The sequence below is a fragment of the Nicotiana attenuata genome, unplaced genomic scaffold, assembly GCF_001879085.1.
Source record: "Nicotiana attenuata strain UT unplaced genomic scaffold, NIATTr2, whole genome shotgun sequence".
In the NCBI taxonomy this organism is placed as follows: domain Eukaryota; kingdom Viridiplantae; phylum Streptophyta; class Magnoliopsida; order Solanales; family Solanaceae; genus Nicotiana; species Nicotiana attenuata.
Window position 1 is genome coordinate 387,540 of NW_017670414.1, and position 11,083 is coordinate 398,622.

At 39.3% G+C, this 11,083-nt stretch overlaps 1 protein-coding gene across 2 annotated transcripts; it reads right to left on the reverse strand.

Annotated features, from left to right (window-relative positions):
* Positions 1-530: 530 nt before the first annotated feature.
* LOC109239101 (far upstream element-binding protein 2) lies at positions 531-7,106 on the reverse strand. 2 transcript variants are annotated; one of them, XM_019405625.1, is made up of 6 exons: positions 6,669-7,106; positions 5,251-5,519; positions 5,021-5,113; positions 4,869-4,940; positions 4,546-4,662; positions 531-1,844 (listed from the first exon to the last, which is right to left on the reverse strand). In XM_019405625.1, exons 1-6 carry the CDS (start codon positions 6,982-6,984, stop codon positions 744-746), a joined length of 1,968 nt encoding a protein of 655 aa, XP_019261170.1. In that variant the 5' UTR covers positions 6,985-7,106; the 3' UTR covers positions 531-743. The 2 variants fall into 2 exon arrangements, with proteins under 2 accessions (XP_019261170.1, XP_019261169.1); XM_019405624.1 differs by having other exon boundaries at positions 6,663-7,103.
* Between the last annotated feature and the right edge of the window lie 3,977 nt (positions 7,107-11,083).

The window sequence follows — 11,083 nt, forward strand, 5'->3', positions numbered from 1 at the left end:
GTGTCTCATTAACTGCATGAAATGTATCATATAAGTTTTAAAGGCCTCTTAATATAGTTTAGCTTTAGGCCACCAACACCACGAACCGCCCCTTAAAGAAAAAAAAAACAGAAAAGAACTTTTTGCCCATTTCTTGTTTTGCTAGAAGCTTAAACCGACACTTCTAAGTTCTATACTTCGTTCAAAGATACTTCTACACTTTTAGCAAACAAGGCCTTTCAAATAATTTGAATCTGTAAGTATATCCAAAATGTTCAGTGTATATTGCTGCATTGGGAACTTATAAAACAGCATATCTACCCTTGAATGAGAGAACCAACATAAACACTCGATCCTCATCCTCGGTAACTTAGAAAATGGCTACACACTTCACTTATCAATCTCGAATCGGTCAATTACTGGAGCTGTAAAAAGTATCAAAATAGTGAACTATCTGTCTGTACCGCATGCCAAGCTTTTGACATGCGTGCCCATACTCGTTAAAAGAAATTCAAGCATGTTAAAAGAGCCTCGAATAACATGCACACATATAAACTCTAACCACTAAGAACTTAAATTGAAAAGATATCCAGCCAATTGCAAATATAACAAGGAAAACAATATGCAGCTCAGATATTCGGGTCAAAAGCAAGGTAAGGTTTAAAACAGTGCCTTGATACACTACAAGACCTAAAGACACCTAAGCAACAAAAATATGAAATATCTTTTAACAGATCCACTCAACCTCACAAAGTTGACTCACATTAAGTTTGAGGTGATGCTTTTGCAACCCCACCGCTAGGCTGAACAGACTGGGATGCTGGAGTTGTGCCATCAGAAGCATACGCTGGAGGCTGGGCGTAACCACCAGCATAGGCACTGTTGTAAGGTGGTGGCTGCTGCTGGCCATAACTAGGTGGAGCCCCATAAGGTGGGGCACCATAACCAGGCTGAGCTGTTGGAGCACCATAGCCAGAAGCAGGAGGTCGCTGAGTGCCAGAATCAGGCTGCGCATAACCTGATTGAGCAGCTGACTGTGGATACCCAGGCTGTGCTGGGGGAGGCTGGGCATAACCTCCTTGCGCGCTAGGAGACTGCTGTGGCTGACCATAAGCTGGCTGACTAGGAGAAGGCTTTTGAGCCTGTGGGGCCCCATAGCTCGCAGCATAGCCTGCAGGTGGCGGTGTCCCATACCCACCTTGAGAAGTTGGTGGCATCCCATAGCCTGCCTGAGTAGAGCCCTGAGATGGGTAACTACCTTGTTGACCCGTGGCTGATGACTGAACTGGTGGAGGTGCTTGACTCCCATCGCCTTGTGTACCATATGAAGCATTCTGGCCATCTGATGTTGGATTTGAGGCATTCCCATAACCAGCCGCAGAGCTATAACCTTGTTGCTGCTCATAACCAGTGCCCTGATAACCAGATTGAGGTGCAGGTGCATGATATCCACCATAGCCATCTTGGGAATAAGCTTGTCCTTGGCTGTAACCCGAGGCTGATTGCTGGTTGTACCCATAGGCACTATTATCGGTTGAAGCAGCTGTGCCTCCAGGAGTTTGTTGCTGCTGTGGTGGGGCCTGCTGGTTGTAGTAATCATAACCACCTCCCTGAGATTGTTGATTTTGGGCAGCAGTCTGATCCCAGCCAGAGGCATATCCAGCAGAAGCAGGTTGAGGAGGGTAGCCAGGGTAAGGTTGTTGAGACGTGTTATATTGGGGGGATGGACCAGGGTATGCGCCAGGCTGAACATATCCATAACCAGGTTGCTGCATTGGGGCACCAGGAGGGGCCCAGCTTGTAGGAGGTCGGGCCTGATAACCTTGTTGATATCCTCCACCCATTCCAGGATTCCTAGCACGATTCTGCACAAGAATTACTGTCTAAATTAACCAAGAATGAGATCTAGAGAGAATTCACATATTAATAAGTAGGTAACTCACAGCCGGGTAGCATAAACATAGCAGATAAAACAGTAGCAAATACCACAACATTTAACAATTGATATTATGTATGCATCAAGACAGATGTAGACTTACTAGTTGGGAGGTACAAACTCCTGGCAGATGCCCATCCTCACCCTATTTGAAGTGAAGGATACCAAAGCAGAGAGAAAAAAGTATAGACATTCTATATGTAGGCAAAATAACTCTTAAGATGACAATATACCACTATTTTTGAAGAATATAGCATAAAAAGCCTGGGTGACTTGCCAATAGCAAAAGATGAGTCTGTTCATTATGTCATCAGCAGAGTATTCAAATTATATATTATATTGATAAGGAGTATCCAAATTTATATACCAACTGCATTTTAATACTCCCTCCGTTTCAATTTAGATGACACTTTCCTTGTTAGTCCGTTCCAAAAAGAATGACACATTTCTACCATTAGAAATAATACAACTTCAAACTTTCATTTTATCCATTTTACCCTTGATCAGAAGCTTTTATATCCATACAATTGTCATGGCCCCACAAAGCTTTTACCCTAAGATTTTAATACCACAAGTTTCAAAAGTCATTCTTTTTTTCTTAAACTCCGTGCCGAGTCAAACTGCCTCATCTAAATTGAAACGGAGGGAGTAACTATGTTCTAAAATGATACACAAATTAGACAAGCTATGAACTACAATATCAAGAATAAATGTGTTTCCGCACAGCAGCAGCACCAAATATTGCAGTTCCAAGATGAACTCACTCCTTGCGTTGGGTTCACATATATACAGAAAGTGAAAACAAAAAAAGCCAAACGGAGTGACAATTGATGTCATTTCGTAAAACCGTCAGGAAACAGACCCCTACATGATACATCATACATGAAGGGCAACAATTCACTAATTTTTCAACAATGAGACATGTCTTACTGAGACAACAAAGCAGAATCTAACGGTACTGCTAGCAATCAAGGAACACACGATCTAATATACTAATAGTCCTTTCAGCACTCCGAATCTCGGAGAATTTGATCTTCATAGATAATAATTAGCCCAAGGTTTATGGAGATAACAAACAAAATCAGATACTAGCGGCTAATCAATAATAAGGACACAATAGATGGATTTTTCTTCAAAAGAAACCAAACAAAAGCACTAGAAATCCTAAGGCACAATAAAGTTGTCACCTGGTTGAATACCAACATAAACAGTAGATAATAACACCGAATATTGTTTCTTGCAACACTTCTATGTGGTAAATTCACAAAATATCTCAAGTTACACACCCAAAAGATATAATGATAATCTCAACATATCTTAGTCTACTCCCTCGCATCCTAGCAAAAGCAGCCTCTCATTTACTCCAGAATATGACTAAAGTTATCAATAATCAGGTTGGAGACCATACCAGAACAATGCTGAGGGAACACCAACACTAAATGGTTTCATGCTGGTGTCACCATTGTCCGATAAATACTAAGCCTACAAATTTTCCAATAATAATATCAGTGATCAAATACAAAATTAACCAGCATAGTTATATGTTGTCCCCTGATATTAACTAAGAATTTAGACCAAGAGTTGTTGCACATCTGAATTAGAATAGACGCTCAATACTAGGGAAATTTTTACAGACTTCATTACCTTCAAGGAAAAGAGTTCTCCAAAACCTGCGCCTCAAAAAAAGCCAAACATCTAAAGTCCAGCGAGATATAATTCAATAGACATTGAGGCATGACTATAGTTTTCGATATGCCATTTTAAACCTGATATTGCCTTACGGATAGAAACCCATACCCTTGCTCCAGCAATATCCAACTAATTTGAATAAACCAATGGGAAAAAATGTAGACACAGATAGGTGCTCTGTCACACAACAGATATATTCTGTGGATAACAAACTATTCATCCATAATGTGATGGAATTATATTCAGGGTGGAGTAACACACTCTCAAGGACCTATTTGAAACTAGAAAGCATATGTCCAGTTAGGAATAAGAGTACTTCCTTCCAGAAATGAAGCACAGCAAGAGCCAATCTCCTTCATCCAGGGATCATTGGAAACGAACTACAAATCCCATTAACTGAAGTTGTAGTCCAAAAAAGGACTGGCAAAATGATATCTGCAAACACTATGAATTTCCAGCGAGACAAGGACGGATAGGTAATAAACAGCAATATACATACATGAAACTTTTAGACATAAATAATGACCATCCCGATAAATTCGGCTTTAGGATCACTCAATTGGTTATTCATGATGCTCTACCAACAAACGCAATCGTTAATTTTGATGTGGCAAGAAATCCACCACTGCTGAAAAAATTAATACCATATTGCCTTTTCAAGATGTTGATAGAGGAATTTAAAAACTCAGGATCAAGAGAACTACAAAAGCAGCTCTTAGAAGACTAAAGAAATCAAGTGCAGTGTCTTCCACAATGCAAAATCCACATACACATTAACAAACTACAGATATACGTCACCAAATAATATACAAACATAAATACGTCTAACATTTAAAGGAGGTTATGTATCATCTCGCCGCCAAAGTGATCTACCTACCATATTCTCACGATAATAAGAGGAAAGAATAGAAACTGAAGAATATTAATCCAGTTACACATACCTCACTAATCACTTCATACACCAGCTGCTTTGCAGCCTCAATCTGTTCACTTGACCCATCAATTTGTACTGTCCTCTCTTGTGACGTATCACCAGGAGGCAAGTGCAAAGGAATCACCTGTGACAAGGTAGGAAAGGTAAGAAAGCTAAAGTAAAATCTCGACAAATAATTGCTTTTTTTAGAAAGCAAAGGTTTTTACTGGGTCGTTGTTGTTGTTGTTGTTGCTATTTTAGAAAGCAAAGGACTGGAATTCTTCATACAACAAAAAACACTATTGCCACCAAAAACTGCAGATCTATTTTGGGAAAGCTATTAAAAGTTACCTGAATACGAGCTCCAGTTCTTGCTTGCATATTTTTTATGGTTTCACCTCCTTTACCAATAACAAGACCAACCTAAAATACATATAAATAGACATGAGACAAGTAGTAGAAAGCTGACCGCAAGATGAACGAACTACAGCACTAAAACTCACCTTGTTGTTAGGGACTTTCATCGAAAATTGTTCTCCTCCAGATTGCTGTCCAGGTAACCTCCGGTTAACTAGACCAGAACCACCTGAATCGGCCTATTTCAAATACATAATGCATAAGTAACACACCAAGAATGGAAAATGTAATAGTCGAAGCATGAGCAAAATTGGTATGATTCAAAAAAAAAGAATTACTAGACTTGACATTGTATAGTAAGACAGATTAGTACTACCTCAGAAAGAACCTCAGTAATTAACTGCTCAGCTTTAGCTATTTGATCTGGAGTACCCATGAGTTCAACGGCTCTATTTGGAGAATTTGGATCAGCATCCATGTCTCTAGTAACCTGAATCTTGGCTCCAGACTGGAGTTGAAGATACTTGATAGTCTCCCCACCTTTGCCTATAATTACGCCAACTCTGCCATTTGGTATTTCAATCTTCTTGCTTTGCCCCGGATAACCATATGAACTTGTCACCGAAGGAGTAACGATCGGCTTGTCTGCACTCGCAAGAAAAAACAAAACATCTAACAACTCTACAAGATCTTATGATAGACCTGACACTCTATCAACATGATCATCATTAAGCATATAAAAATATACACTAAAACCAGTAGGTTAAAACAAAAGCTGTACTACCTAGAAAACTAATCACATCAGTGGTATCCAATAAAAACATTATTTTGGTATGGACAAATATGTTTCCCATGAAAAATACCCCTCTGTCCCAATTTATGTGATACTTTTCCCTTTTCGGTCTATCCCCAAAAGAACGACAAGTTTTTATTAAAAACAATCTAACTTTAAAATTCCCCATTTAGATGATTTATAGCCAACAACTCTACAAGATATTAAAATAGACCGGACGCGCTATCAAAATGATCATCAATAAACATATTAAAACTATACACTAAAACCAGTAGATTAAAGCAAAAGCCATACTACGTAGAAAACTAATCACATCAGTGGCAACCAATATAAACACTATTTTGGTATGGACAAATATGTTTTCCGGGAAAAGAATGACATTTTTATATTTATAACAATCTAACCTTAAAATTCCCCGTTTACCCTTAATGGATGATTTATAGCCACACAGATTCCTAAGACTTACTTTAGATCACAAGCTTCAAAAATCTTTGGAACTTTCTTAAAGCCGGCTTCACATAAAACTGGACCGGAGGGAGTATCTTGTTGTCCAGGTGTTTGGTTGGGTATAAAGTGAGAAATCATAATAGTACAATGAGCAAAACAGTAATTCCATGGATGGTCACTCAATTTTTATTTTATTGTAATAAAGTCACTAAACTACCTTTCCCCTGTATATTTTCAATGAAAAATAATTTCGGTAAGAAAAACATTTCCTCCCTATGCATTTTTTAGTGATAACAGGATTGATGTTCAATAATCATATTGAAGATATACACTTAAACAAGGAGGTTAAATCTAAAACCCTACTATACCTTGCTAACTAATCGCTTCAGTAGTAAGAACATATGATAACAGTACAATGAGCAGTAGAAAACTGAATTCATTTTCTATTTCAGTAAGAGAATATATCTGCTACTTCAAAAATCTTCTTACAAAACACACAAGCTAGGCAAACACAAAATCAATAACAGTAAAAAAAAAAACAAGTATACCCTTACGTTCATATGAATCAAATCCACCGGCACCAGCACCAGAACCATTATTATCAACTCTAGGCTTTTTAGCTTCAGCGCTATTAAAGAGCCGAGCAGCAATCTCCTGAGCCTTTTGCTTAGCCAACTGAAAATCATCCACAGGCGGCGGCACGCTATTGTAAGAAGAAGGAGGAGCAGAACCATCAGGAGGAGATACGGAAGAGATCGGGGCAGAAAATCCAGTGGGCCTCCTTGAGCCGGGCGGCGGTGTCGTTTGATCCTCGTACTTCCTCTTGTTGTTACCCGCTTCGGCTGCTGCGTACTGTGCTTCTTCCGCCATTGTTTAGGGCTCAGATTCGGTTGAAGAAGGAAAGAGGCGGAGGGAAGGGTTTTCGAAACCCTAATGTGTGGAAGAAGCAGAAGAGTAGTGTGGGTCAGAGAGCGGGTGATTTTTATAGGGATTGACCCACCACTTTGTGAGAGCAGACTTGATTATTACAGAATAGGAGTACTAGATATTTTATTTTATTTTATTTTCTCTTTTCTTTCCCTTTTCTCGTTTTTTTCCCCACTTATTATTTTGAAAGAGTTTATGTTCTATGGAACTGTGTAATTAAAATTTATACAAACAAACTATTACACTCTGTTTGGATCATTGTTCCCCATCGTTTTATAATGTATTGTATTGTATTGTATTGTATCGTGTTGTATCGTATCGTTTTATGAATACAATGTTTGGATAGATTGTATTGTTTGTTATTATTAAATAATATTTTGCTATTTGGTTTAATTGTATCGTACTGTATTGTAATTGATAAGTTTACTAAAATACCCTCAATTGTTTAAATATTAAATTTATCAAAAAATATGCATAAAAATAATTTTAAAAAACAAAACAGAAGAAGGCAAAACACCTTAAGAAAGCACAACAAAGGAGTGAGACAGAAGAAGGCAAAACAAAGGAGCACGACTAATTAGAATTGAGTTAAAAGCAAAGTTGGAAAAAAAATAAACAGAAGGCGGCAAAACACCTTTAACGTTGGCGGCAGAAGTTCTAGAAAAAAATAAAGTAGGTTATAGGTTGGAGATTTGGAGTTAAAATAGCAAAAAAAGCTAAAGGATAAGATAGAATTGTAAAGTAATAAGTTAGGGCATAATTGGAAAGAAAAATAGGAAACAATCCCACCACACCAAATCGGTTGTTTTAAAAAAGGGGACTTTTCATTGTTCCGGAACAATGGATTTAACAATACAATGCAACCAATTTTAATGAAACAATCAAAACAAACATTGTGAGACAAGATTGTAAAGGTCTAGGGTTATGATTTCCCCGGTCGTAGGAATCCTCCAAACTACGTCCTATATATTCACCTAAGTTTTCTCTACTGATCGTGAGTACTTTGGGTGTCGTAGTTCTTTGTCGAGCAACTGCCACGATTTACTAGACGTATTCTCTCGAACTATGCTAGCTGGCACTAATTCATCGCTCACTACGATCGCACCAAGGGTTTGTTATCTTTAATCCCGTCTTTAGACCCTCCGTATTGATTTCTTAAATACATTAGGAGTGATATTGTTCAACAACTATCTAAATGCGTACTCTCTCTCGAGCAGTATACACTAAATAGGCACAGTCAATTGATGACTATTCAATCAACTAAAATAAGTATGTAGTTAAACAAGTAGAGAAATCCAAAGGCTAAATTATATTAAACGTAATAAAAAGTCATCCTCCAATAGGTTACATCAAACCCTAGAAAAGAAATTAGCTACTCATGCTAGTATGTAAAAAAATACAACACTAGAATTTATAACAATAGAAAATAGGAAGGAAGAGGAAAAAAACGTGAAGTTGAATCCTTCTCCTTGATCCAAGCGCGTTCTTGCCTCCCTAAAGCTTTCTCTCCCTCCAAAGTAGTGTGTCCCATTCGAAAGCACGTTTTAGAATGTATTTATAGCGACTTGGGTTTGTATGGGGCAAATTTTCCTTCTTCTATTTCGGATTGGAGAAGCTGGTTTCTTCTGTTCCGGTCGCGGTCTGGCGAAGTGAACTTCACTTTGCTGTCCGGGTTTCTGGTTTCTTCTGCTCCGATCCCGATCTGGCGAAGTGAACCTCACTTCGCTGTTCGGGACTTTTCTCTTCAGCTCTTTTTTCACCAATTTTTCTCTTATTTGATCCTTTTCCGCATAAGTTTGTTTCTACACATAAGAAATACATAATGAGCATATTTTCACTTTAAAAGCGGTATAAACTCCCGCAACTCACATAAGAAATAACGCACAAATATACTCAAAACATGCACTTTTCATACTTTATTAATATATAAACAAAAATTAGTTTTATTCTATTTATACAATATAATTTTATAGCGAAGAAGATTCAATTAAAACCCTTAAAGAACGACATAAATAAGGGTCTCGACAGTTCATGGCACCTTAGAATATAAATGTCGACAAAGACATCTTGTGAAAGCCTCGTGTGGCCACATGATTGTATGAGTAATGGTAGTACCCTCTCTTGTTTGCACAACTCACTATGGAGATGAGCCACCTTGCTCTGGAATTTGATCATAGACAATGCAAATAAATTTTGTTAAGATTGTCTAAGTCTTTGAGGCTTTATAGTTTAAATCATGAAACATTGGTTCTATGCAATTAAAGGCGGATCTATGCTATACCGAGAGGGGTCATCGATACCCGTAAAGTTCGGCAAATATTTCATATATACATATATGTCTTAAGAAGATAGTGATATATAAGTAGTGGCACCTACATAGAAAGCAGATTTTGATTGAATCCAAAAGTACACCCGCGACTTTCAAATCCTCAATCCGCCTCTGTATATAAAATCACACTTGTGGTACGCAAGTGAGCTTTACTTGTGTAAGGGTCGAAATTAGACCCGATTTAACGAATGCAGATGGATGGGATAAGGTCGAGGTCGAAACCGAGTGTGGTTCAATGGCGTGGAGTCGCCTAAAAGGAGATACCATCTAAGTTGTTGAATCTCGGGTTTAGGATTTATTACTTTTAACTTGGATTCACCCCTTATCTATTCATTAAATTGGTTTAACTAAAAAGAGCTTAATACTTTTTGGGTCAAACAATTTGCGTCGTCTGTGGGGAGGTCCTAGCTAAAAAGTTTAGTTTCTTCTGGATCTAAAAATGCAACAACAAAACCTTTCCCTTCCTTGTTCGTACAAGCTAACCATGATAGGAAAAGGAGAGGAGAGACTGAAAGCAGTGATGGGTGTCGCTACCAACCTCCTAGGCACCATCAATGAGGTGAGCAGGGAGGACGTGGAAGAAGTGACACCGCGCGCCTTACCAAGACAAAGTAACTCACCCCCTCCCCATGGTAGCATAACCGCTCCGCATGAGTGGGGAGCCTCCACGTCCATGACAGAAGAAGCCCCGCCCACAATGAAAAAGTTACTGGAAGCGTGGTTGACAAGTACCCTGAGCAGCATACTGGACAAACCCGCTCAAGGGGCGAGTAGGAACACCGCAAGAGTGAACACCCCAATAACTGTCAATGAGCAACATGCCGCTCCCCCAACAGGTAACACTCACATTGTTGTCAATGCATGTAACGACGCTCTCGTAGCTGTTCTGAAGAAAATGGAAGAAATGGAAAACGAGAATAAAGCACTCCGCGACCAAATGAGGGAGCACAAAGAAAGGGTCGATAAGATACCAGGCGCCCCGAAACTCCTGCCAAAACAAGACGTCGGCCGGTTTGTGGAACAGCCATACAGCGAGGAGGCAGCCCCACATACCATACCCAAAACTTTCAAAATGCCACTATATTTGAAAATATATGACGGCACAACGGACCCTGAAGACCATATCATTCATTATGTCACGGCAGTGAAAGGCAACGACCTCTCAAAAGAACAGGTACCGTCGGTGCTGCTGAAGAAGTTCGGCGAAACCCTAACAGGGGGAGCCTTGACATGGTACTCACAATTGCCAGCACGTTCTATAATGACGTTTGAAGAAATGGCCAACAAGTTCGTCACCGCTCATGTCGGGACCAAGAAAGCAGAAGCCAAAGTGAATGACATATTCGTTGTTAAACAATCGCCTGGCGAAGGACTCAGGGAATTCCTCGCCCGATTCAATAGGGTAAGGATGAGCCTGCCAAACGTATCAGAAGGGATGGCGATAGCGGCCTTTCAAAATGGGCTGAACAGGAACGGGTCAAGAGCGACCAGAAAATTATTAAGCAAACTCATGAAATACCCTCCCGCTACTTGGGAAGAAATTCACAACGCTTACTGCACCGAGGTGAGGGTAGATGAAGAGGACCTCAATGGTCCAACCCAACGGCTAACGACAATCCAAATGGAATTAAGAAAAGATCGATGGAATGACAGCCGAAGAGATCACGCAGGCCCACGCCTCAATCGGGAAAGGCACTAACCATACAACAGAGA

Coding starts and splice junctions, on each gene's coding strand:
- LOC109239101 (XM_019405624.1), bottom strand. CDS start 6,984: ATGGCGGAAGAAGCACAGTACGCAGCAGCCGAAGCGGGTAACAACAAG. Junction 5,114..5,250: donor TTACTGAGGTTCTTTCTGAG/GTAGTACTAATC, acceptor TATTTGAAATAG/GCCGATTCAGGTGGTTCTGG. Junction 4,941..5,020: donor TGAAAGTCCCTAACAACAAG/GTGAGTTTTAGT, acceptor TATGTATTTTAG/GTTGGTCTTGTTATTGGTAA.